This window comes from Myodes glareolus, chromosome 4 (genome assembly GCF_982192425.1).
Source record: "Myodes glareolus chromosome 4, mMyoGla1.1, whole genome shotgun sequence".
NCBI classification, from domain to species: domain Eukaryota; kingdom Metazoa; phylum Chordata; class Mammalia; order Rodentia; family Cricetidae; genus Myodes; species Myodes glareolus.
In genome coordinates, this window is record NC_142029.1 from 9,811,391 (window position 1) to 9,838,576 (window position 27,186).

The 27,186-nt window shown below is 45.8% G+C and overlaps 1 protein-coding gene across 1 annotated transcript; it reads right to left on the reverse strand.

The window, feature by feature from the left end:
* Window positions 1-1,181: 1,181 nt before the first annotated feature.
* Cmtm6 (CKLF like MARVEL transmembrane domain containing 6) lies at window positions 1,182-27,184 on the reverse strand. The gene is made up of 4 exons (XM_048423381.3): window positions 26,997-27,184; window positions 16,379-16,555; window positions 13,177-13,275; window positions 1,182-4,189 (listed from the first exon to the last, which is right to left on the reverse strand). Exons 1-4 carry the CDS (start codon window positions 27,132-27,134, stop codon window positions 4,052-4,054), a joined length of 552 nt encoding a protein of 183 aa, XP_048279338.1. The 5' UTR covers window positions 27,135-27,184; the 3' UTR covers window positions 1,182-4,051.
* Between the last annotated feature and the right edge of the window lie 2 nt (window positions 27,185-27,186).

Below are 27,186 nucleotides of genomic sequence, written 5' to 3' on the forward strand. Positions count from 1 at the left end.
AACTCTGGGGACAAAACTCACAGCAGAAACTGGATGGGCAGAAAACCCAGGGCACAAGTTAGGCTGGGACGATATTATGAAGCCACTGCATTTCCCAGGCTGGCTTCTGACCCCTGGGCCCAAGTGATCCCCTGCCTCAGCCTCACACATGCGCGGACTACAGACACAGGCCACCGGGCATGGTACCTTCCCCAGACCTACCCTGAAGTAAGTTTCCCTGACTGTCGGGGACGCAGCAATGGGCTTTCTGCTCTTTGCCGCTGGCTCCATATTGATACAGTGTTATTTATCCACACAGAACAAAGAAGCCTGAAGAATGTACAAATTCCAGTGAGTTCCTGAGGACTATAAAGATCCTGTTATTCTCAAGGGACTGGAGGCAGGCATTCTACAGACTCCACAGATAGTTTCGGGCTCAGCAGAATCTCCCGGTTCTGCTTCACACTTTCTGGTTACCAGCTGTCCCAAACAGATACATCTATCTGTCTAGAGCACCGGAGTCACATCTAGAATGTGAAACAGAGTCCAAACTTGCTTCTTTCAGATTACTTAGGTGGAGTAGCACACATCTATAATACCAGAATTTGGGAAGTGAAGACAGAAGGGTCAGGAGTTCAAAGTCACTCTCATCTGCATAGTGGGTTTGAAGCCAGCTGGGCTACATGAGACCCTATCTCAAAAAACAACAATAACAACAAGAAACCAAAACCAAACCAAAACAAAACAAAAAGAAAAGAGAGGGGAAGGGAATAGAAAGGAGAAAGAGGAGGCAAAAAGAATTTAAAGCCATTCAGTCATCCCATGTATATTTTTATTTTCATTTGTTTATTAGGCTCACTTGGAACTCACCACGTAACCCACATTGGCCTTGAACTTAAAGAGATCTCCACCACAGCTGGTCCTAAGAACATTTTCACTGCCCTGTAGGCCAGGTTAGCCTGAAGTTGGTGATCCTCTTGCCTCAACCCCAAGTGCTGGTGCTAGAGGCCCCCCATGCTGGCCCGGCCGACAAACATGCTGTTTGAATATGCCCACCACCTCTCTCGAGGGTGGCCCACGGATAGGGAGCAGGTTTGTTCCTCCAGACTCTACCAACCACACACCCACAGGGGACGGCTAACCCCTCAAATAAAGGCTTATAAACAAGCATATGCACCGAACAACTGTGAAGGAATCAGCACTGAAATTAAAAGGATTTATTTTAAAAGATTATAAAAGTTGATATTAATAGTGATAAAAAAGACCCACAGGCTTAAATCAACAAATACAAAAGTGATTGGATATAAGTAATATAAAAATACATTTCCTGGTCCCCACATAAAGCATAATTTAAGTATAGTAATTATAAAAGTCTTGTGCTGTAAGTATATTTCCCCTCTAAGTCTTAAAAACCATTCCAAACAATTTGTATAAAATAGAGCAAATCAAATTTGCCACAGCTGTTAATGAAGATATCTTTTCTGCCTGGTGACCTCTGGTCCCTCAGCCACAGTCTTTAACCCCATCTCCCCCCAGGGAAGGCAGAAGCCAACCAGTCACAGGTCCCCCAAAAGAGAAAGTTCCAAGAGTGACAACAGATACAAGTGACCAAATTATCTTAAAAGGAAAAAAAGGAGTAGCCGAGGAAGCCCTCAGCCGTGGCACAAAGCAAACCCATGGTAAACAACTGGATGCTAAATTGCTACATGTGTGGAGCCAGGCCAGAGTGCCTGTCTGTCCCTCCTGAAGAAGCCAAACACGGGCAGAGAGGGGCACTGATGAGGTGAGCTGTCCCCAGGGCCTGGGGATCAGAGGCCAGTTCTCCGGGATGGCACTGTCGAAAGGTGTCAGAAATCTTTAGGGGTGGGGCCTACTGTGAGGTCCTGGGTCAGTGGGGGCATACCCCAAAGGGAACACAGGATCACAAGACACACTCACTCTTTCCTTGCTTTCTGTATGCTCTACCACAAACCCCCACCATGATACGCTGCCGTCTAAGACAACAGACTGACCCCGGGCTGAAGCCTACAAAACCACAAACCAAGATAACTCTCCTTTTTCTTTTTTTTTTTTTTAACTTTTAGTATTTACTTTAATTTATGTATGTATATGTGGATGTATGCCATGCATGTCTGGGTGCCAGAGACCAAAGACACTGGATCCCCTGGCAGTATCAGGCACTCATGAGCCATCCCATGTGAGTGCTGGAGAGAACTCCTGTCCTCTGCAGAGAAGTAAGAAGCACTCTTAACCTCTGAGCCATCTCTCTCCAACCCCAAGACTTCCTTTTAAGTTGACTGTCTCAGGTATTTTGTTACAGTAGCAGACAGCTGACTAACAGTCTGTAACACTAAGGCTGCCTTGATTTGCTGTTAGTTCTCCGTAGGTCTGGACGGTATAACCTGATGTGAAACTCTAAAACTGTCTGCTATAAACTGGTTTCTTTAGAATTATTCTATTCTTGGTTTCAAGAGCCTACTTTCCCTTCCCTTAGATGGCAGGTCAACATCCATGATTGGTTTCATGATCAATAAGGTATGATGCCAGCAGATCAGGCAGCGAGTAAGAGAGAGCAGAAGCTGTGTGCTGGGATAAATCCCCGTCTGAGAACTACAACTGTACTCTTGTAACCAAATCATCTAACACACACAGTGGCAGACCAAAAAGGAGGGGAACTTTACAGTAAATCCCTGGAAACATGATCACATGTCTTCAGGGAGAAACCCCAGCCTAGGAAACCTCCACCAGGGCACAGAAAGCCTTGACATACTGAGTCTCAGTCAAACCCCAGAAGGAAGATAAGAAAGGTCCCTTTTGGCTCTAAGATACCCCTACAGCAACAAGCAATCCTTCCAAAGTGTCAGGAGCAGTCTGTGGCTTACAACATCACCAACAGTATTCACCAGCAGGGGTTCTAGGATTTGCTCCCTCAAGACACCCCTCCACCAGCCCCAGAGGGAAACTCAAGCAGAGGCCTGTGGGAACAAGAACCTGACTTTCCTACCTCGGACTTTTGGTGATAATAGGGCACAAGAGTCCGCACGGCCTGGAGATAGTTGACCACGAATCTGAGTGAGAAGGAAAAGGGCAAGAGTGACGGCTCCCATGGCAGACGTGGCGCAGCACAGGGACCGTCCAGAAGGTCAGAAAAGGCATCTCGGGTGGGTGAGCAAACCAGCCCAGGACTCTAAAGAGAAGCCTGTGGAGCGGTGCTCACTGAGAAGAAATGACATCTGCCAGGAAGGACCCAGTCTCCAGCTCACAGAGTGAACACCACCAACTGTTTCCGTGTGCACAGCATGACCCTTCACATCTCTGCCCAGTGGTCCAGCCTGTCTGTACAGTCATATCCACGGTACAGGACAAAGAGTCTACTCTATCTTTGGTCTCTAGATGTAGTATCAATTTCTTCAGCTTTTCTGCAATTCATGACAATCTTTTTTTTTCTTTTAAACTTAATCTCAACAACCAGAGTGCAATCTAAAAAGCACAAGGCTTTAACACTGTTGCTTTTCTACACATAAAACACCAGCAGCCTGCGCGTTTTCTGTTAGGCAATGCATGGATCAGAAAGAATTAAGAATAATTGCCTTTAAAGGTTAGCACATAACGTATAGTTGAACAAGATACAGTAAATACAAGGATCATATATTAAGGAAAGACGCCCACACCAACAACTTAAATACAAATTAAATCTCCAACATCAGAACAGAACTTAACTATCAAAAACTAACAGCAAAGCAAATGATTTTAAAATGCAAGAGTTCCTGAAAGGACGGAGAATACAGGGTCTGGAAGCCAGGCCTGGTGAGGCTGTCCTGTGGCAAATGACAGACATGCAATTCAAAGACAGCAGTCCTCGTCTTTAAAAATAAACAAGTAACAAGCCTCCTCCATTTGAAACGCGTTCCAAACGTTATTAAAAACCCTCTGAGCTAACTGGCGGGGCTGTCACTCAGTCCAGCACTGAGAAGCTGCCCTCCTGCCCTTTCCCTTCTCTCCAAAAGAGGAGCACATGGGACACAGGTCACATGGAGGCGCTCTCTTCTGGTCCGCAACACCTGCTCCATCTTTAAGCATTCAGCGGCTCGGTGAGGGCTTCAGCCCTGGCGTTGTTCTCAGGTTTTCTCAGCTGGCTCTCCTGCCGTCTCTCACACAGCATGACGACAAAGTCAGTTAGGAACACCAGACTTGCCAAAAAGCCAAACACCTATGGAGGAAAAGCAGAGTTACATGAGGAAGTGCGGGTTGTAACCACGTGTCCTACTCAGCCCGAAAGTTCATATCCGTTCTACCCTCTAATTACTTTTCAAAAGAAATGTTCATTTTTACTCTGTGTATGTATTTGTCTGTGGGAGCGAATGCCACATGTGTGTGGGTTCTTTTGGAGTCCTAAAGAGAACGCAGGGTCCCTTGGAGATGGGATAGCGCCACTGATATGGGTGCTAGGGACAAACTTTGGTCCTCTGGAGGAGCAGTGAGGGTTTGAGCTGTTAAGCCATCCTTCTCGCCCCATACTTAGTATTCTTTAACAGAATTTAAAAGTCATTGAACGAGGAAACGAAGTGACAAAAGAAAAACGTCCAGAGTAACAGGTACTACTCAGAGTCCCACAAGGTAACAACATAGCTTTTCTGTTGTGTGGTGCCAGGCACGGAACCCAGTGCTGCTGCAAGCTCAGCAAGCACGCTACCGGAGTTGCAGACCCGGTTCCGAGCTTAGGAGCTGCCATTGGAAGAGACGGCAGCCCAGGACAGACCGAGTCTCCACTGGGGGAGACGGCAGCCCAGGACAGACCGCGTCTCCACTGGGGGAGACGGCAGCCCAGGACAGACCGTGTCTCCACTGGAAGAGACGGCAGCCCAGGACAAACCGCTCCTCTCTCTCCTCTCTCTCCGAGGTACTGCAGAAGTCCCCAACCAAACCTCTACCCGACACCACCAAGCACATCTCATCTAGCAGCTACCCTCCACCACAAGGGATACTAAGAATTCCTATTAGCCTAGGACACACGAGGCTGGCATGAAGGCTGAACTTCAAGCTACACACCCCTTTCCCTTCCTAGCTGCTGTCTTTTAAGGCCTCTCCTGAAGAAAAGGAACAGCTGCCAAGAAGGGCCCACCTGACAGGTCTCAGACATTGGGGTCCGAGGAGACACGAATACCATAGAAAGACGGGGGCTCTGAGAAGAGTGGAGTTCTACAAGGCAGAGTGTGGGGGTCTCCTACAGGTTTCAGAAGTCAGTCCTCTGCCATGTGGGTGAACAACAGTCCATGGTATATGCTCAGAGTCAAGTTGTCCCTGACTCTTGTGTGGGGGTGGGGGAAAGGAACGGGAGAGCTGTGTGACCTTGAGGATGGGAAAGTAGGGGGTGGGGCTCCAAGAGAACAAACCTCTGGCCCAGACTGGCAGGTTGTTGCTCATATGGCATCCATTAAAAGACCACACATGTACTGGTCCTGGCCCTTCTGAATGGGTCGAAACTCCCCATCACACATCCAAGGCAGCTGACGTAGTAATGGATACCTTAAAGCAGTACCCAAATGTGGTCCCCCCGCCCCCATACAAATTGACGATGGCCCTGCACACACATCTAAAGTCAGAGCGGGAGCCTGCAAAGCCCGCCATGTGACCTGGAAGTCACAGGTGCTATACAGACCTCCACTGTCAAGTAGTGCGCAGAAGCACTGAACTAACCAGCAAAGGTGAATGCCTGGAGCAGCCCCGAGCTCCACGCAGCCTAAGTCCTTTCTGACTGGTACAGAGGCTCTGGTGTTAGGTGCTGCTCCCTTCCCCACACAGCCGCTCTCTCACACACCTGACATTCTAATGCACACTGCTAACAACGGTCTACCGAAGCCTCCCTCTGACTCACCACCTCTCCCCACCCTCCTGGGGAACAAATTCTACTTTAAAATCCTTACCTCTAAGCCCCACTAACCCTCTAGGCCCTTCTCACCCCATCTGCTGCTGAATTATTGGGTCTTAGCTTTTGAATTCATTTTTCTAGGTTAAAGCAGGCTCACAGAGTACAAACCAAACACCCTATGTTAAAACCAGACACCACCCCTGAGGGGTAGCCCTCACAGCTACCCCACCGCCACCCCACAGCTAGCCCTCTGACCTCCTGAAGGACCTCAAACTCATATTCAAAAATCAACCGGATGAGGCCATTTCTTCCCACAGCCCTACCTGCCTCTCTAACAAGGGAAAGAATTCCTTCAAACTCTCCTCACTGAGCGCTGGTGACTAGCCACACCATAATGATGTCGTTGCTGTCCCTGGCATAGCTGACTGCTGATTACAAAGGAGCTCTATGAACTTTCTAGATGAAACTGTTCTCTATTTATCCCTGGAACCTTGACCCACTCTCACAGCAACGAGCTCCTCCCCTTCCTTTACCCTTTCAGCGCCCGTGCCCGTGTGTCTCCATTAGAGAGGTGCTCCTCTTCCTCCTGTCCTGGTGCTCGTCTGCAGACTCACTCTGGTTCTAGACACTGCCATTCTGACAGAGGCCTTAGACTTACAGGATACCTATATCCAGAATATGTCCCAATTTTCCAAGCTTACAACTCAAGAATGCCCATTGTCAGGTACATCTACCACAATACTTCTTTGGTGGCCCATGTAGCCCTCTGCTTTACCAGACAAGACTCTTAAGGGGGCACCACGGCAGGACATCTAGATCCCTCACCCTGCAAGCTTACATTTCGCCGGCTGCAAGTAAAACAGTAATATTTTGTTTGTGGTTTAACAAATAAAGCCTGCCTGAAGATCAGAGTGCGGAGCTAAGCCACTAGTTAACCATAGAGGCCAGGCAGTGGTGGCACACACCTTTAGTTCCACCACTGGGAAGGTAGAGAAGGTGGTATGGCTGGGAGGAGAGAGGAATGTAAGCAGGAGGAGCAGGAGTGCATTACATTCAGCCTGAGGATTCGTGGAGACAGGATCTTACCCCTGTGGTCTGAGGATTTGGTAGAGGTAAAAGGTCTCTCTAGTGGCTGGCTCCTTTACTTCTCTAATCTTTCAGCATTTACCCCGAAATCTGGCTCTGGGTTTTTATTATTAAGACCAATTAGAATTCGCGCTACAACAGTCCTTTGACCCAGTCTCCCCATCCCACCCCCGACACTGGGCTGAATGTCTACCTCCTGACTCAGGGGCTAGCAAGTCACCATACTGACAGGGATGCCTAAAGCCACACAGCTTTCTCTTTCTATGGCTGCCTCAAGATGAAAAATCCTTCTAGCCATTAAGAAGGGCCCCCCCCTTGCCCGATGGTGGTGGTACATGCCTTCAATCCCAGCACTTGGTAGGCAGAGGCAGGTGGATCTCCATGAGTTTGAGACCAGTCTGTTCTACAGAGTTGGGCTGCTTGGGCTACCAAAGAAACCCTGTCTAAAAAACAAAACAAAACAAAACAAAACCACACACACGCACACACACACACACACACACACACACACACGATTTCCCCCCTTTACCCTACTATACACACACACACACACACACACACACACACACGATTTCCCCCCTTTACCCTACTATACACACACACACACACACACACACACACACACGATTTCCCCCCTTTACCCTACTATCCACAGACACATACACACACACACACACACACGATTTCCCCCCCCTTTATCCTACTATCCACAGACACTAACATTTCTTATTCTCTAGACGTGACAGCAGCAGGACCCCAGACAACATCTCAATCCCCTGGGCCTCTCCCCTCCACCTCAGTCTGAAAAGGCAAAACTTAGACCTGCTTCTTTAAGACCTGGCCACGTTAGGAGTCAAAGTAGCATGGAAGGGATCTAGACACACCACCCTGCAGCCTGCCAGCCCAAACTGGCCTTGAAGCAGCTACTTACTTACTTATCTATGTCCTACAAATCTCCACATTCCTCCAGTAGAGCCATATTTTACCTTAGAGCACCTCACCCCAAAACTTTAAAAGGAAGGTAACCCCTTTCCTGCCTTTTCAATGGATTCAAGGTCAAGTCCCTGTGGTGGTGGCCAGCATTACCAGCTGAAACGTCTCAGCTTCTGCTATACCTAACATGTATGCAGGAGGCTGTGTGGACTGTCGATCAATGAGACTCAGTTCAGTAGATAAATGAAATTCCACAAAATGGTATCAAACACATGATTATTACCAATGGCTTCACTGACCCAAAGATGTGATAAGGGAAACATGATTTGCAACTCAGGTTAGGTGGAGACCGATGAGGCTATTCATATCAAAACAAAAACCCCATTTTTTAAACACTACTGGGTTAAATGACCTAAAATCCATTTTCCAGTTACTTGTCACACTTAGTAACACGGGACATGACGTCACCACCTACTTCCTCTTCCCTAAATCACTTCCTCATTGTATTATTCTAACTAGGACCAAACATTCCGAGAATTCTGTCAAGAGACAAAAGACCATGCTTCAAATTTAGCTTCCTCACTAGCAAAAGCCTTGAGGAAGTGGAGACAAAACAGGAAGCAAACAGCATCAAATCTCTTGCAACTCCAGCCTCCTCCATGACTTTGTGCTGAATTGGGGGAGGGGAGGCAGGGGGAGTGTTGGCTTCCTAGGTAGCTGGTCTCAAACTCAATCTTCAGCCTGTTTCCAGGATGCTAGGACTGAAGGCAATTCCACACCTGGCTCACATTTCCATGATGATTGGTCATCTCTCAGAGTCTCTGACTTGGGTTCCTCAACCCCTCCTCTACCCCGGAGAACACACACGGTAAACTGGGCTCTGCACCATTCATTTCCTGGATGTGACCAGCACAGCCCACACAAACTAATTTATAAACTCTACCAAACGCAGCCCGTTCCCCTTTGGAGGCCTGACTGTATCTGTCCATCCCCTTACAAACCAGGCTGGCAGGGCGACTTCTGCAATTCTCTCAAGGCTTTCTTTTTAAAGATTTTACTTCTTTTTTTTTTTTTCTGTGTCTGAGTATTTTGCCTGTATGGGTGCCTGGTGCTACAGGGAGTCGGATCCCCCGGAATCATGGATAGTTTTGAGCTACCATGTGAGCACTGGACACTGAAGCTGGGTCTTCAGCAGAAGCAGCAAATGCTCCGTGCTGAGCCATCATTCAGCACGCTGAACACCTTTTGTATTGTTCTATCTTAAAATGTAGTTTCAGGGCTAAGGTGATAGCTTCATCAGTTAAATTCTTGCCTTGCAAGCATGAGCACCTGAATTCAAGCTCCTCAAACCCACATTTTAAAAAGGAGGCCATTGCCTGGTGGCACATGCCTTTAATCCTGGCACTTAGGAAGCAGAAGCAGGCAGATCTCTGAGTTCAAGGCCAGCTTGGGCTACAGAGCAACCTCTAGGAGAGCCAGAGCTACACAGAAAAGCCTTGTCTCGAAAACCCAAAAATAAATAAATAAATATGAAAATGAAAAAAAGGGGCCAAAAAGACGGCTTCATGGGTAAAGGTGCTTGCTGCTCTAAGCCTGACGACTTCAGCACGAGCCACATAAAGATGGAAGGAGAGAACTGACTCCCAAAAGTCTTCTGACCACTACATGCATGTTATGGCACACATACACACACACACACGTCGCATGACTAATAAAAACCCAGAGACAGACATTGGAGTTCAAGTTGAAGATTAGAAAAGCAAAGCAGCCAAGTCACTAGAGAGCTCTTACCTCTACCAAGGCTCAAACAAAAGGGCGATCCTGTCCTATGTGACTATAACTACAATGCTCTCTATCAAACCTCAGACTGCATGGAGACCACACTGAACTCCTGCCTTGAATTCCTCTCTAATGCTGGGATTAAAGACATGTCATCCCAAGTGCTGGGATCAGAGGTGTGAGCACAGTCTTTTAGACTGAGCCACTCTCACGTAGTCCAGGGTAGCCTTGAACTCACAGAGTGCTGGGATTACAGGTGTGGCCACCACTGCCTGTCCTCTATAACTAACTAGTGGCTTATAGATGTGTGGCTAACTAGTGGCTTAGTTCTTAACTAGTGGTTTAGCTCTGCACTCTGATCTTCAGGCAAGCTTTACTTATTAAAACACAAATAAAATGTCACTATACACAAATTTCAAAAGCTAGATGTTGTGATATGTATTTGCAATCCTAGTACTGAGGGAGTATAGAAAGATCCCCAGAACTTACTGACTGGCCAGCATAGCCTACTTGGCCAATTCCCAGGCCAGTAAGAGGCTGTCTCAAAATCCAAGGTTGCGAACTAGAGAGAAGGCTCAGCAGGTAAGAAGATCCACTGCTTCTGCAGAAGACCCAAGCTCAGGTCTCCGCTCCCATGCTGTGAGGCTGACAACCTCCTGTAACTCTGACTCTCAGGGGATCAGACACCTCTGACCTGAGGGCATCTGCACACACATGCACATACCCACACACAGTCTTACCATTGTTTAAATATTAAAAAGACTACCCATGTTGTCCTGATTCCACACACACACACACAAACTCACACACACTACACCCCAAGGCTTCCTAATGTGGTACTAGCTGGCAGCTCTACTGGCTGAACTTCCCCTTGTTCACAAGGCACTGGCACCTGCTGACTTGCAGGAAGACCTGCCAGCCTGTGCTCAGCCATTCACGTTCCCCACACTGCTACCAGTCAGTACCACCCACTGCCCTTCCTTCACAATTCTGACCCATAAAGCTACAAAACGCAGTTTTCCTTGGCTCAAAATTCACACACAAGCTATTTAGTCTTCACCTATAGAGGTTCGTGTGTCTCCCCTCATAAATACTCAGACTGGATCATAGGGTGCTACCCCAGGCTTTTGAAAAGTGTTGGATAATACGGGCATACAAAGATTACCTTTCTAAAATCTAGAATAATACAAATTAAAAAAAAAAACCCACAAACTTGGAGCCAGGTGTAGTAGCACATGCCTCTAATTCCAGCACTCAGGAGGTAGAGGCTGGCACATCTCTGAGTTTGAGGCCAGCCTGGTCTACAGAGTGAGTTCCAGAACAGCCAGGACTACACAGTCTCCAAAAAACAACAAAACCCCCAACCCTTGGCCCAAAGGATTCAAATAACTAGCTCTTCACTGAACTACCCTTTGTTGTCTCAAAGGGTTTTAAACTCCAAGTGTCACACGGAAGCAAGTTTGGGACAGGCGAGTTGTTAGAGCGGGATGAGGTGACTGGCAGCGCCGTGACAGAGAATGTTAGAGCTGGTCAGACTCCAGAGAGAACCCGTCACGGTACCAGTTTGGTTTTTCAAGACAGGGTTTTCTGCAGCTTTGGAGCCTGCCCTGGAACCAGCTCTTGTAGACCAGGCTGGCCTAGAACTCACAGAGATCCGCCTGCTGGGATTAAAAGCGTGTGCCACAGCACTGCCCGGCTCCACAGTACTAGTTTTAAGAATGGTTGATAATGTCCAGCAGTGGTGGTGGTGCACACCTTTAATCCCAGCACTCAGGAGGCAGAGGCAGGCAGACCTCTGAGTTCGAGGCCAGTCTGGTCGACAGAGCAAGTTCCAGAACAGGCTCCAAAGCTACAAAGAAACTCTGTCTCGGGGGGGGGGGGGGGCTGAAAAGATGGCTCAGTGGGTAAGAGCACTGGCTGCTCTTCCAGAGGTCGTGAGTTCAATTCCCAGCAACCAAATGGTGGCTCACAACCATCTGTAATGAGGTCTGGTGCCCTCTTTTGGTGTGTGAGCATACATGGAGGCAGAATATTGTATACATAATAAATAAATCTTTAGGGGGCTGGAGAGATGGCTCAGAGGTTAAGAGCATTGCCTGCTCTTCCAAAGGTCCTGAGTTCAATTCCCAGCAACCACATGGTGGCTCACAACCATCTGTAATGAGGTCTGGTGCCCTCTTCTGGCATGCAGGCATACACATAGACAGAATATTGTATACATAATAAATAAATATTTTTTTAAAAAAATAAATAAATAAATCTTTAAAAAAAAGAAAGAAAAAAAAAAGAATACTTGCCTAGCATGTATGAGGCCCTAAATTCAATCCCTAGTATTGCAGCAAACAAGAAGAAGAAGATAAAGAAAGACAAAAAGAAAAGAAAAGAAAAACAAAAGGTAAAATAAGTACTCAAAGGAAACTGAAGAACAGATCTGCTTCTGTTGGTTCACTCAAACACTCTGTCACAACTTGCCTGGCTAACCCTGCAAGCCTTTTCTCCGGAGTGCCTCTGCACTAAAGCAGTACTAAAGGGCAGGAAAAAAAACCTGCATAACAAAGGCTCTTGCCACTTGCATTACCAGACACTTGTTTATATGTAGGATAAAGAAAACTTTGATAACAAAATTCAGTCAAATTCCAGGCAGGTTCCTAGGTTCTTAAGACTACCGTATTTGTTTACTTTTAGGTTTTCTATTCAATGTTACATTCAAAAGTAGGAGAAAAACTACTCTCAGGCTGGGGAGATGGCTCAGTGGGGTAAAGTGCTTGGCACACAAGCCTGAAGGTCCGAGTTCAGATCCCAGAATTCATGTTAAAGTCAGACACAGTATTAAAAGCAGATCCCAGAACACCTACAGGAAATGGAAAGTGGAAACTGAACATTCCAAGAAGCTAATGGGGCCAGGTGAGATGACTCATGCCCCTGATCCCAGCACTCAGATCTTGGAGTTCTAGGCCAGCCAGGGCTACACAGTGAGACCCTATCTCAAAAAGGAGGGGTGGGAACTAGTGGGCTGGTTGGCCTGGCTATACAGCAGTGAAAAGACTGTCTCAAGGAGAAAAGACAGGACCAACCTGAAGATCATCCCTTACCTCCACATAGATCATGGCACACAGGTGCCCACCACAGACAAACACACGCATCATGAATATAAAAAAGTAATAATTATTACTCTTATATCAAGAGTATATATATCTTATACTCTTATATATATATATATCTTATATAAGTATATATCTTATATCTTATCAAGAACTCTCTAAATTCTCTATTTCTTTTTTAATGATGTATTTATTTTTATTTTATGTGCATTAGTATTTTGTCTGCATGTATATCTGTATGAAGTTGTTGAATCTCCTGGAGCTGGAATTACAGACAGTTGTGAGCTGCCATGTGGGTGCTGGGAATTGAACCTGGGTTTTCTGGAAGAGCAGCCAGTGCTCTTAACTATGGAGTCATCTCTCCAGCCCCTAAATCCTCTATATCTGAGGACACAAAAATAAGGAAGGTTAAAAATGCAAAGTACTCACGATTGCAGCAATTTCAGCTGAGGTCCCAGCGTGGGTAGAAACAAAAATGATAGAGGCCAAAAGAAACACACACCCCGTTCCCAGGGTGATATAAAAATCCTACACGTACAGAGAAAACAAGAAGACAATAGGTTAGAAAAGCGGACACAAAGTTTAACATTTTGAATTTCAAAAACCCTTGAATGACTTACATGCTCTTGGTGCAACCCAAATTTAAACATGCCAGCCTGGTACCTTTTCAACAAGTCTATATGCAAACACTATCAACTTTAAGTTGAACATAATTGTGTATTACAAAATATTTTTTGAGACAGGGTCTCACCATGTATCCCTGGGTGGTCTGTACTCAATGTGGGAAACAGGCTGGCCTTGAACTCACAGAGATCTAATCACTTGCCTCTGCTTCCTTAGCACTAGGTGCATGTGCCACCATAACTAACTCATTTTCAGTTTTGAACTGGTTTTTCTTTTTCCTTTTTTTTGGTGGTTTTGTTTTTTTTTTTTTTTTTTTTTGGTATTACTGGGGAGTGAGCCTATGGCCTTGTGAATGCTCAGCAAACACTACTACTGAGCTCAACTTCTGTCTGGTAGTTTTATGCTTATTTCTCATAAGTTCTCATGTAGGCCAGAACAGCCAAGAACTGATCCTCCTGCCTCCACCTTCTAAGTGCTGGGATTACTATGTGTATCTAGAACAACATCTTGAGATAGAAAAATGCACTACCGGGGCTGGGGAGAAGTCTCAAGTTAAAAGGACCGGCTGCTCTCCCAGAGGACCCTTGTTTGTTCAGGTCCCAGCACACCCATGGGGGCTTAAAATCATCTGTAAGTCCAGTTCCAGGGAATCTGTCACCCTCTTCTGACCTCCACGGGTACCAGGTATGCACAGAGTATATAGACATACATGCAGACAAATATATACACAAAATAAATATTTTTAAAGATTTATTTATTTTATGTGCATTGGTGTTTTGCCAACATGTATGTCTGTATAAGGATGTCAGATCCTCTAGAACTGGAATTACAAACAGGTGTGAGCTGCCATATGGGTGCTGGGAATTGAACCCAGGTTCTTTGGAAGAGCAGCCAGTGCTCTTAACCACTGAGCCATCTCTCCAGCCTCAAATTTTTTTTTAAAAAGAAAGATGCAGTATTCTATAAACATAGCTTCTAAAGTCAGACAACTTCAGTTCAAATCCAAGCTATACCACTTTCTAATCATGTAACTTCTTGTTTGTTTCTTTTTTGTTCAGTTTTTGCTGTTGTTTTTCAAGACAGGGCTTTTCTATATAGCCCTGGCTGTCCTAGAACTAGCTCTGTAGACCAGGCTGGCCTCGAACTCACAAAAATCCACCCACCTCTGCCTCCCAAGTGCTGGGATTAAAGACATGTGCCACTACTGCCAGCTTCTTGTTTGTTTCTTATGATTAGTGTTAGGGGGCTGTGAGGGGAACATGCAAGTGCCATTGCCTGTGTGTGGAGAACAGAGGGCAGACAACCTTGTAGGGTAAATTCTCTCTCGCATCTGAGTGCTGGGATTACAGACATGTAAGACCACACCAATTCATAGAATTCAGGCTTCAGTGCAAACCAAGTAAGTATTCTACCAAATGAATTATATCCCAGTTAGTTTGGGGCAGGTTTTTTGCTGTTGTTGTTTTGCATGTGTCTGTGTGCATATGTTGAGGTGGAGGTGGATGTCGGCATCTTTCCCAGGTATCCTCCACCTATTGTCAAGACAGCATCTCTCACTGGACACAGAGCTCACTGGCTTAGCTGGTCCAGTCTCTGCCTCCAGCACTGGGGATCCAGCATCCAGTACTGAAATAAAAGGTGTGGCCATGTGTTAGGTGTGAAGGACCCAAATTCCTGCCGAGCCATCTTCCCAGCCCCCTTCCCCGACCTTTTTAAGATAACAGATTCCTATAGCATAAAATTTGTGAGGTACAAAAAGGAATACAGTTTAAATAGTTCTCCAGCGCCAAAGACAGAAAAAAGTATATTAAGAATGTGATCAATTCCTGACCTTATGTCAACATCCCATCAATTTAAAATACAAGAATCATATGGCTTTCTTTTTACACTGCTCTCTCTTATTAATGATTAAAAATGTACTGAACTTTTTTATCCTTCCCTTGCAGATGTTAATTCTTTAATTATGTCACTACTGACAACACATTCTCCACAAGTCACTACTGACAACCCAAATGCTACCTAAGAAGTCAACTGTGCCAAGTGTTCCCTAAATTAAGGGGATAAATGAATTATTCATCTGTTAGCCCTCAAATCTAAACTCTCTGAAAATACCATGGGTCAGCAGAGTACAGCAAGCCAAGCACCTCTCATGTGAAAATGAAGCTTTCCCAGCACTATAAGGAAACATGCTTTGTTTCTTTTTTCTTTTCTTTGTCTTTTTTTTTTTTTTTGTCTTGTTTTGTTTGCTTGCTTGCTTGCTTGCTTGCATTAGACAGAGTCTTTCCATATAGCTGTCCTGGAACTCACTCTGTTGACCAGACTGGTCTTGAACTCACAGAGATCCTCTGCCTCCCGAGTGCTGGGATTAATGGCGTGCGCCACCGTGCCTGGCCTGGTAAGCATCTTACCAGTGAACCAACAAATACATTCCTTATTCACCTAAAGACAACTTCTATTTTATTTTATTTTATTTTAAATAAAATGAAAGTCAAATACTGACAGAATCCCATGCTGCTTTGCTTAGCTGTAGTGTTCATGCTATCTACCACTGTGTGTCCAGTACACAGTGTCTGGCAGGGTACAGGCACACAATTCCTAACTACACAGCCAATAAATGACACTCTAAAATGTAAGAAACAAAAAGTGGCAAAACCAAACCTCTTAAAAAATGTTTAAATAAGGCATGGTGGCCCAAGTCTACAATGCCAGCACTCAGAAGCTGAGGCAGGAGAATCACAGGTTCAAGGCCAGTCTGGGTTGTAAGACCCTGTGTTAAAGCAAACAACACTGAAATGTCTACTGTGAATTAGGTGAAGCCTCTCCCTCTCATTCTGGACTCATTTCCTGTCTCCCTCAGTGAAGTGGCGCCCGCGTTGCTAGGATGCAGAGAGCTAGAACATGGACATCACTCTTCCCGGTACTTTGCTCTGAAAGCATCACCGCTGTACCAATAACCCAGGACGCCTGCCAGACGTGCACCCTGACTCGGACTGTCTTCCCCACTTACCGACGACTTGACTTTCCCAGCATCCACTCTGTCATGCACTGGTGTGCAGTACACGATCAGCAGGACGAGGCTCAGGAGAAAGGCGCTGCAGCTCACAAACTCAAAGAAGTACAAGCCTCCGCACAACGTGCATTCGGACACAACCTCTTCACAGATGAAGGCCAGCAAAGACAGCAGCTACAAAAGGAAACCAACTGACCTCAGTGATTCAGAGAACCCATGACACTCAAAACTACACGCAGGCTGTGCCTGGTGGCATGGGCCCATAAACCCAGACCTGTGGGAGGGTGACGCAGGAGGATCCAAAGTTCAAGGCTGTGAGACCACCCCTCCTAAGAAAAATTAAACCCACTATTTGTTTATTCAAATATTTATAAAGTAGAGACTGGGGCAAACAAGATTAGCAAACAAACTTGATTAACAGAACTGACAGTCTGCTTGCCTTAAAGGGATACCCAATTAACTACTGTGTGTCAGACAGACTCAATGATAACAGCCCCCCCCCAAAAAAAAGGACTTCCAGAAGGAGAGAAAGCTGAGAGCCACAATGCACAGCAAACTTTTTTTTTAATGTGCTGTAACAAAGGAATCAGGGAGAGAGGTAGGCAGAGGCATAGTTGGAGGCAAATGGTGAGGCAGTCTAGCGCGCAGGGGAAGTGTGCCTGCATACAGACTGTGGGAGGCAGCCAAGCAAGAGGTCTGAGAGATCTCCAGGAGAGGGGGCAGTCTTCCTGCACGGCAACTGTGAAGAGTGCAAAGCACAGAACCCAGCAAGAGCTGTGAGAAACAGCAGCCCATGGGTTCTGAGCTGAGAGCAAGCATGCCCAGCAGGTGGCGAGCATTCTACTGGTTTGCAGAGGGCAAGAACCTGCATTAGCCGCACAAAAGAGCGCTGACCAACGGCTATATCACTGACAGTTGGCAAGAAAGCTCTCTCGCCTGGCAGAGAAGTCAGATAACTCTGTACTTGTGGGTGGGGAGATAGGACAGTAGACTAGAAAAGCAGAGTCAAGTCAGGGTGCAGGGGACGAGGGCACAGGAAGGGAAGTTCAAGATGAAAACACTAAGCACTTTTAACTGCCTTACAGAAACCATGTGCTGGGAGGGCCTGGAGACAGGCAGGGCGCAGCTCAGTGCGGGAGGAGCAGGCGCTCAGGGGTTAACTCTTCAGAAGTGGAAGAAGGCTGACTGCTCACGAGCAGATTTTGAGAAAGCTTGGGGAATGATCTTCTGAGTGCCCAAACCATCAAAAGGACTGATGACCCAAAGTGAAAAGCCAAGGGGAATTCCACCTCACCCCAGGGAGAGCAGGAGAAACAGACACAGGAGTAACACACACTGCTACAAAAAAAAAAAAATCAACAAAGCAGACCAGAGTGCTGGTACACACCTATAAATCCAGCACTCAGGATCCACTGGAGTTCAGGGCCAGCCTGGGCTACAATGTGAGACCTTGTCTCAAAAAATCACCTAGGAGCTAGGAATGTAGCTGAGTGGTAGAATGCATGTCTGGCATTCAGGAGGCTGTGGGTACAATTCCCAGCCCTGGAAAAAAAAAAAAAAAACAGACAAGAAACAGGGAAGCTTGGAAAATACAATAAAAATAAAAATCAAGAGCTACATCTCACAGTGGACAGTGAACGGCTCATCCACACTTGTTTTCTTTTTTTCTTTTTGGCACAAGATTTCCCTGTAGCTCTGGTTGTCCTGGAACTTGCTCTGTAGCCCAGGCTGGCCTCGAACTCACAGATATCCACCTACCTCTGTCTCCCGAGTGCTGGGATTAAAGGCGTGCGCCACCACTGCCCAGCTGCTCACCCACACTTTCTTAGCCATGTCAACAGACCAGCACTAGGGAAACTAGCAGCTTCTTCAAAGCTAAGCATCCTGGGTACTCCTTAAGGTAGTACCTTAAGATAAAGCAAGTATAGGAACATCAGCAACTTTATTCATATGGCCCCAAACTAGACACAATGCAGGTGCCTTCATCAGCTAAAGGAAGCTGAGGTACAAAATGTCCAGCTTAGATCAATCTCCAGATAACTGTACAAAGTATAAAAATTCAATCTCAGCAGCTGGGAGAGGCTATAGCTCGGTTGGCAGAGTGCACACCTACCAAGTGTGAAGCCCTTCGTTCACTACCCAACACTAGCAAATTAATTAGTTAATTTGTAGTGGCATTCCATTTGTATTTTAATAAATAAAGTTTGCCTAAAGATCAGAGAGTAAAACAGTCCCACTGGTCAGCTTTACAGACCAGGGAAAGGTGACACACACCTTTAATCCCAGTAGCCACACTAATTTGCCATCGACACCAGGAGGTGCATGCCTTTAATCCCAACCCTAGAGAGGAATATAAAACGGGCAGAGACAGCTCTCAGACACAGTCTCATTCTGAGATTCCTTGAGGCAGATTCGCCATTTCGGACTGATGTCAAGGTAAGAATTAGTGGCTGGCTGCTTTGCTTTTTGTAGCTTCAAGTTGAACCACAATTTCACTCTCTGAATTTTTATTAATCGTGCTTCATTAATTTAATTGACTCAACCTTAAAAGGTTATAGCTAGGAGCCTGGAGAGATGGCTCTGCCAGTCCTGGGCAAGCCTGATGGTCAGCGCTCAATCTCAGAACTCAAAGAGTAGAAGAGAACCAATACTCAAGAGCTATCCTCTGACTTTCACATGTGCACCATGGCATACACTCCTACACACACACACACACACACACACACACACACACACACGGAGTAATCTCAGCCTTTGGAGGTCAAGAATCAAGAGTTCAAGGACAGCTTTGGCCTATAAGAGATTCTGTCTCAAAAAACAAGTCATATCAAAAAAAAAAAATAAATAAAAAAAAAAGGCCAGGTGGTGGTAGTGCAAGCCTCTAATCCCAGCATTTGGGAGACCAACCTGGTCTACAAAGTGAGTTCCAGGACAACCAGGCCTACACAGAGAAACCCTGTTTCTAAAAAAAAAAAAAAAAAAAAAAAAAAAAAAAAAAAAAAAAATTAAAATAATAAATAAAAATAAAAGGTAAACAGAAAAAAACAGTCCAGTCAAATACAAAGTAGTATATAATCTTCTAAGGCGGTGGTTCTCAACCCCCCTAATGCTGTGACCCTTTAATACAGTTCCTCATGTATGTAATGACCAACCATAAAGTTATTTTCATTGCTACTTCAAAACTGTGATTTTGCTACTGTTCTGAATCATAATGTAATATCTGTGTTTTCTGATAGTCTCAGGCTACCCCTGTGAAAGGGTCATTCAATCCCCAAAAGGGGCTACAGGCCACAGGTTGAGAACCACTGTTCCAGGGAAACTTCCCACCTCACGACTAGAAAGGTTTTATGCCAGAACAAAAGTAGACCTGTTTCCTGTGAAGTTAACCAGACATAAAGTAGACCCCCATCCTGAACGTCAATGGAGGCACCCCTGCCATTACATCACAGGATAAGGACTGACACACAGACACAAATGACACAAAACTGTTTCCTTCACCTCCTGTGTGGGTAGCAACAGTATGAACTTTTAGGATGAGAGTCCAATGTGAATTCTAAACGTATAAGGGTCTACTTGCTGTATAATTACATGTTAAAGTTTATCCAAATTTAAGAGTCTAGGAAATGTCTGAAAAACATAGCTACATGGGACTGGAAAGATAGCTCAGCAGTTAAGAGCCATCTGACTGCTCTTTCAGAGGTTCCAGGTTCAATTCCCAGCAACTACACGGCAGCTCACAACTATCTGTAACTCCAGGTCCGGGGATTCAACACTCCTTTCTGGTGGCCCTGGGTACCAAGCATGCATAAAGTACAGACACATATGCAGACAAAAACCTCATATACATAAAATAAAAATACACCTATGTGTATGAAAGTCGGTTGAAGTCAGCTGTGGCGGGCACTCCTGTAATCCCAGCACCTGAGAAGCAGAGGCAAAAAGATCAAGAGTTCAAGGCAATTCCTGGTTAGCGGTCCCAGATGACTGTGAGAAAACTCTCAACTGAGGATTCTGTCTGACTGCTCCTGACCCCTCCTGTGAGACCTGTAGACAGTGCCGCCTGGCCTGCAGCAGACACTGACTGCCTGTCTGGGAAGAAGGGCAGGACTGCTCCCCAGAAGCAGAGGGTCCCAGGCCACCAGTAGCCCTGCTCTATGTATTAACAAGAGTCATTCGTACCTATCAAGAGGCAGGCTCTACCTGGCCATCCTAGCAGAAGAAAGGGGTGTTCAGGCTGAACACTTAGTTCTGATCTCTAGGTTTTAAAGGCCAAGATCTTTGCATCACACACTACTGTCAATGTAAAGCTTGTTCCTCCCTCAACGGTTCTTTTATAATCACCCTCGGCATGATGCCCGCTCCAGCGCGGAGTGGGCTTTAAGATCAGGCAACAATGGGTGTGTATGAGCATGTCAAGATGGAGCAACACGAGCGATGCACAGGAAACAATGAGCAGCAGAGCTTCACACCACACAGCTGGGCAGTCCTCGTGAAGTGGAGAAAATATCAGGGGAACGCCCAGAGTAGCCAGAGAAGGGTGGATGGACACATGGGCAGGAGAGGACATTCCCAGTCGAGGGAGCAAGGACAGACTCAGGAGGGCAAGAACCTGCCCGGTGAGTTCAAAGGGTACTGACCTAACTGGATGGGAATGGTAAGAAATTCAAAAGGAATGGGCGTGGCTATGTGATGGGGAACGCAGGAGTCTGGGGATTAAGGAAGTTCCCCAGTTCAAGAGTAGGAGGTAAAGTGGGTGGTGGTGGTACACATCTTCAGTCCCAGCAGAGGCAGAAAGAAGCAGGGGAGTTCAAGGCCAGCCTAGTCTACAAAGAGAGTCCGAGACAGCCAGGGTTGATACATAGAGAACTCTCTGGAAGAACCAGAGGGGGTGCGGGGTGTAACGAGCTGAAGAGAACGGAATAAGTAAGTCAGGATATATTGCTTTTCTTTTCTTTTCAAATAAAAAGGGAAACTTTTAAAGCAAGTAAAAATACTCCAAACAATTTATCCAACAGTGATACCTAGGAATGAGTCAGATGGGGGTGTTTTAATCATATTTTAGTAGTTTTAGTAAACAGATACTTTCTGTATTAAGTAAAGAAAAAGAATGTGCTCAATAAGAGAAGGAAGAATTTCAAGAAACAGCGGTCACCAGCATTTCACAAGTGGTCAAGGGCAGGAAGCAAAAGTCCCACACACAACAAAGAAACAAATTTGATAAAAGGCTCCTCGCTGTTTTCTTAGTAAACACATCCATTATTAAGAGCAAGAACTTATCATGCTAGAGACTGCACAGCCAGCACACAGCTAAGTGCCCGATGCAGCCAGCTCTCTGGGTGTATCTACCTGGGCATCACTAGAGGAAAGAGAGCATTCAGAGCGGGGATCATCTGGAGAACATCAGATTTCCCATCTGAGTTTAAGATGAACCTGAGCTAGTACTCACACCTTAAAAACTGACTGGCAGAGAGGACTGGGGTAAAGGGGACACTCCTCCATTGTGGTGGGAATGCAAACTGGGGCAGCTGCTTTGGATTTCTTTTTTTCTTTTTCTTTCTTTTTTTAAATTTATTTATTTATTATGTATACAGTGTTCTGCCTGTATGTATGCCTACAGACCAAAAGAGGTTACCAGATCTCATTACAGATGGTTGTGAACCACCATGTGGTTGCTGGGAATTGAACTCAGGACCTCTGGAAGAACAGTCAGTGCTCTTAACCTCTGAGCCATCGCTCCAGCTCCACTACTTTGGATTTCAGTATGGCAATTTCTCAGAAAATTAGAAAACAACCTACCTCAAGACCCAGCAATACCACTTTTGGGTATATACCCAAAGGATGCTCAATCGTGCCACAAGGACATGTGCTCAACTATGTTCATAGCAGCATTATTTGTCATAGCCAGAACCTGGAAACAACCTAAATGACCCTTGACTGAAGCACGGATAAGGAAAATGTGGTACATTTACACAATAGAGTACTACACAGCAGAAAAAAAATAATGACATCTTGAAATTTGTGGGCAAATGGATGGATCTAGAAAGCATCAAATTGACTGAGGTAACCCAGACCCAGAAATACAAATATCATACATACTCACTCATAAGTGGCTTTCAGACATAAAGAAAAAAAAGCATCCTACAATTCACAATCCCAGAGAACCTAGACAACAATGAAGATCCTAAGAGAGATATACATGGAGCTGATCTACATGGAAATAGAAAAAGACAAGATCTCCTGAGTAAATTGGGAACATGGGTACCATGGGAGAGGGTAGGAGCGGAAGAGAAAAGAAGGGAGGGGAGCAGAGAAAAATATATAGCTCAATAAAAACAATTTTAAAAAATTGGCATTAGGGGGCTGGAGAGATGGCTCAGTGGTTAAGAGCACTGCCTGCTCTTTCAAAGGTCCTGAGTTCAATTCCCGGCAACCACATGGTGGCTCACAACCATCTGTAATGAGGTCTGGTGCCCTCTTCTGGCCTGCAGACATTCACACAGAATATTGTATACATAATAAATAAATAAATATAAAAAAAAAACTGGCATTAGTTAGAAGGCATTATCTTCTATAAAATTACATGCACTCAGAGAAGAGTACATTATTAAAAACAGTTTTAATAAGCTGGAAAGATGATTCAGTGGTTAAGAGCACTTACTTGCAAAGGATCCGAGTTCAGTTCCCAGCATCCATGCAGGGTGGCCTACAAGCACCTGCAACTCCAGCCTCAGAGGATCTGACACCCCTGGCTTCTGCAGGTACCTGCACTCATATACATAGCCTCACAAAAGACACACAGACACACACAGAGAAGGAGAAAGAGAGAACAGATTCAAAAAAAAAAAAAAAAAGAGGCTTAAGACCATAGCACTGAAGCCACAGCGGACATGCCTATAATCCCAGCACTCAGAAGGCCAAAGCGGGAGGACACTGTGAGCCTGAGCTACACAGCAAGTCTCAGGCTAGCCTGGGTTACACTATGACACCCTCTCTCAAACAAAAACTGGGGCATGGTGGTACAGCCGACAACCCCAGCACCTACCTCCCAGGGAAGTAGAGGAAGAAGGATCCTGAGTTCAGGGACACCTTCAGCTACTTTCTGAATTAAGGTCAATCACTTAAACAGGGCTACATGACCATAAAGGTTGCACAATTACAAAGTTCCGAGTTTGATTCCCTAGAACCTACATTAATAAAAAGAACAAAGAAAAAAAGCCTGGCATAAAAACGAAAAAAAGCTGGAAGCTGAATGTGCATAACTATAATGCTACCACTCAGAAGGCAGAGGCAGAATTTCAGTCTGTCTCCTAGTTACATGGGAAATTCAAGGCCGGTCAGGAATAAAAAAAAAAGAGAGAGACAGAGACAAAGACAGAGAGAGAGAAGGGTGCAGTGCAGCAGCAGCACCCACGGGCCAGAGCACTGGGGAGGTGGAAACAAGCCAGCCTTGAGGCAGTACCTCTGCCCTCCACATACACAGCACACGTGGGCACACACACAAACCAATATAGTTCATGCAGCTCACCACAACCTGTAACTCTAGTTCCAGAGGATCAAATACCGACTCTTTTTACTTCGGGAAACATCAGGCATGCACAAGACACATAGATACACATGCAGGAAAAGTACCAATACACACAAAATTAAATATAAATTCTAAAAAAATGAATTCATTTTGTGTAGCAATTTAATTTCATAGAATTATGCTAGCCAACATTAAATATTTTTCAATCATATGTATAATCAACAAAGAGATTATGTTTCCAGCCTTTACATTTTCCACAAGTCTTTGACAAGATGCAGGTTAGACCAAGTGACAAACACAGCAGCAGAATTCCAAGAACCAGACAGACTTTGTTTGCACTTCCGTGATAATCTGTGCTCGCAGGCTCGCCCTGTGTGCCTTGGTAAATCAGCTTGGTAACCAAGTCGGGAGCAGCCTGGGAGATCTACGGGTGGAAAGAACCTAGAGGTGGCCCAGCCCCACCGGGCTCTGCTGGAAGAATTCCAAGTCTACTGTTTCACAGCATGCTTCTTTTCTCTTTGGAGTCTTTCAGAATTGGTTAAGATTTATGGACCCAGAATAACAAATCACACACAAACGCTCTGAATACTTATCTCAGGGTTTGGTTTGGAGGTTCCCTGTTAACACACTGCGCCTCCTCTTCTGATTGTGATGGCTCCACACCCTGTTTCCTTATCAGAGCTCTGTAACTCTATTAGACTTCAGATCAGCTAAAGACACCGAGAATGGCAGACTATAAGGCGAAGAAAGTCTTGCCTATAGCGCTCATCCTGGATGAATTTTTTATAGATCTCATCTATAACTTTCTTGGGACTTTTTAAAAATCACTCCATAGTATATTTTTATCGTTAATAGGTAAGACATTATTAAAACAGAAAAAGTAGGAACAAAAGGGCAACCATAGAAATGAAAGAGTGTTTAAAATTCCGTGTTAAAGAAAGCAAGCCTGTAACATTACAAGTTACCCACAACGAAGGCATTCCTCGGAGGCAGTGTTTCGTGCCTTTCCCACTTCTCCTTAGGACTGAGGGCAAATACACAGAACAGCTAACAAGCTTTTCAAAGCACACTGAGCCCTGGGATCCAACTGTCAATACCAGCAAAACTTCTGGTTGGTTCTCTTCTAAGGCCTGCTGAGTTATAATAGTAATGAGAACTTTTAAAAAATATTTATGATGTATACAGTGTTCTTCCTGTATGTCTGCCTGCAGGCCAGAAGAGGGCACCAGATCTCATCATGGGTAGTAGTGAGCCACCATATGCTTATTGGGAATTAAACTCAGGACCTCTGGAAAAACAGCCGCTGCTCTTAACCACTGAGCCATCTCTCCAGCCCCAGTAATGAGAATTATAACTTTGGCTTTGCATTACTTATTAGAAAATAAAAACAACTGAAAATAATAGATTTAATGGTCAGGAGATCAGGAGGGACAATTTCCTTGGAGCTGCAAGAATGCTTTGGTTGTACAGTGATTTCTCTCTGTTCAAAAAGGAAGCACAGCAGGTATCTAGGAAATATGTGCAGACAAAGGAGAGGAAGAACAAAAGAAAAGTCAATCTGGCTGGGCCTCGGTGGCACAAGCACTCGGGAGGCAGAGGCAGGTGGACCTCTATGAGTTCGAGACCAGCCTGATGTACAGAGAGTTCCAGGATCAGCCAGAGGGGAGAGGGGAGAGGAGGGGAGAGGAGGGGAGAGGAGGGGAGAGGAGGGGAGAGGGGAGAGGGAGAGAAAGAGAATTTGGATCTATAGGTATAGCTCAGTTGGTAGAGTGCTTGCCTAGCACACACAAGGCCCTGGGTTCAAGTCTCAGCACCATGTAAACGGCATGGTGGGGCACACCAGTAATCCCAGCACTGAGGTAGGATCAGAAGTTCAAGGTCATCCTCCACAACGTAGTAATGAATTTGAAGGTAATCTGGACTACTAAGAGTCTGTGAAGAAACAGTGGGAGAAATAGAGTGGGAAGAGGGAAAGAAGAGGAAGAGAGAGAGCAGGGGGAAAAGAGAGGGGAGAAGGAGAATGAAGAGAGGCGGGAAGGGGGTGGGGGAGGGGCAAACCCACACCCTTCCGTGTAAAAGGAACTGGTTCTGTAAAAAGCAATGACAGGATGGAAGCCCGGTGCTAAGAACCTGAAACTGCCCACTGTGGACATTCTAGGAGGGTGTGGAGGGAGGGACACCCAGGACCAGATTCTCTAGGGTCGTACACATCACTTTATCTAACTTGTCTCCAAATGACTTCTTCATCCCCAGCTTCCATCGCTGTAGCAACTAAAAGCAGTGCCTAACTGCTGTTTTTCTACCCCAGGAAAGTAGGTCAGCTGAGTTCCAAGAATGTTAGTTCTGGTTATCGGAGTTTTAAGAATTTTAAACCTTCCCAAGGAACACCATGGGCTGTTTTTAGCAAAAATGGTTCACAAAACAAAGCAAAAACCACAAACAGTCTGTTTTTTCTTAAAATTGTCTTCTTGAAAAAAGAAATACCCACTGACAGCCGAGTCAGGAGCCTGAAACGCAACACGCGTATCAATTAGATCATAATATAAATATCAAAGATGTCTACATTTTCGCGCCTAAGCTTATGGCACTTAACTGCCAAAAATAAAAAGCATGCCGTGCTCTAGTTCGCTCACCAGCACACACGAACCAGAAAGATGTTCTTTTGACTCTACCTGGAAACCACTGTGCAAGCTCAACCCATACACAAATTGTCCGACAAGTTGAACTGGGCTAGCACCCGGAAAACCGCAAAAGCCAGAAACGATAAACAGAAAGTACTTCGCTGTCTAAAACACCAAGCACTCAGAGCAATAATGAAAGAGTGTTCGCAGAAAGAAGGGAAAGGAGGTTTCGGTGGCTGAGGGAGAGGAGCTACCGCGGGGCTACGGGAAGGAGGCGGACGGACGGCAACGCCCCCTTCCTTAGTGGAAAGGGAAGGAACTGGGGCGTGGAAACCGCGGCTTCCCGAACGAGGAGGCCGAGCAGCGGCGGCCTCGAGCCCACAGCTCCCCAGCCCTCAGGTCCCCAGCCCTGACCCTGGCCCGACCCCCGACCCAGCGCCCGCTCCTCCACCACCGCCGCTGGCCTCACCAGCTGCAAGCCTTTGAGAATGCGCCGAAGCCACGGCAGCCGGCCCAGGAAGAAGTAGGCGGCTAGGCCGCTGCGCGCACTCCGGCCCGCGCCCGGGGCCGCCTCGGTGGTGGGACTGTACACTGCTCCGTTCTCCATCGCTGCTAAAGTCCTCGCCCAGCAAAAGTCTCCGCGGCGCAGCAGGGGGCGT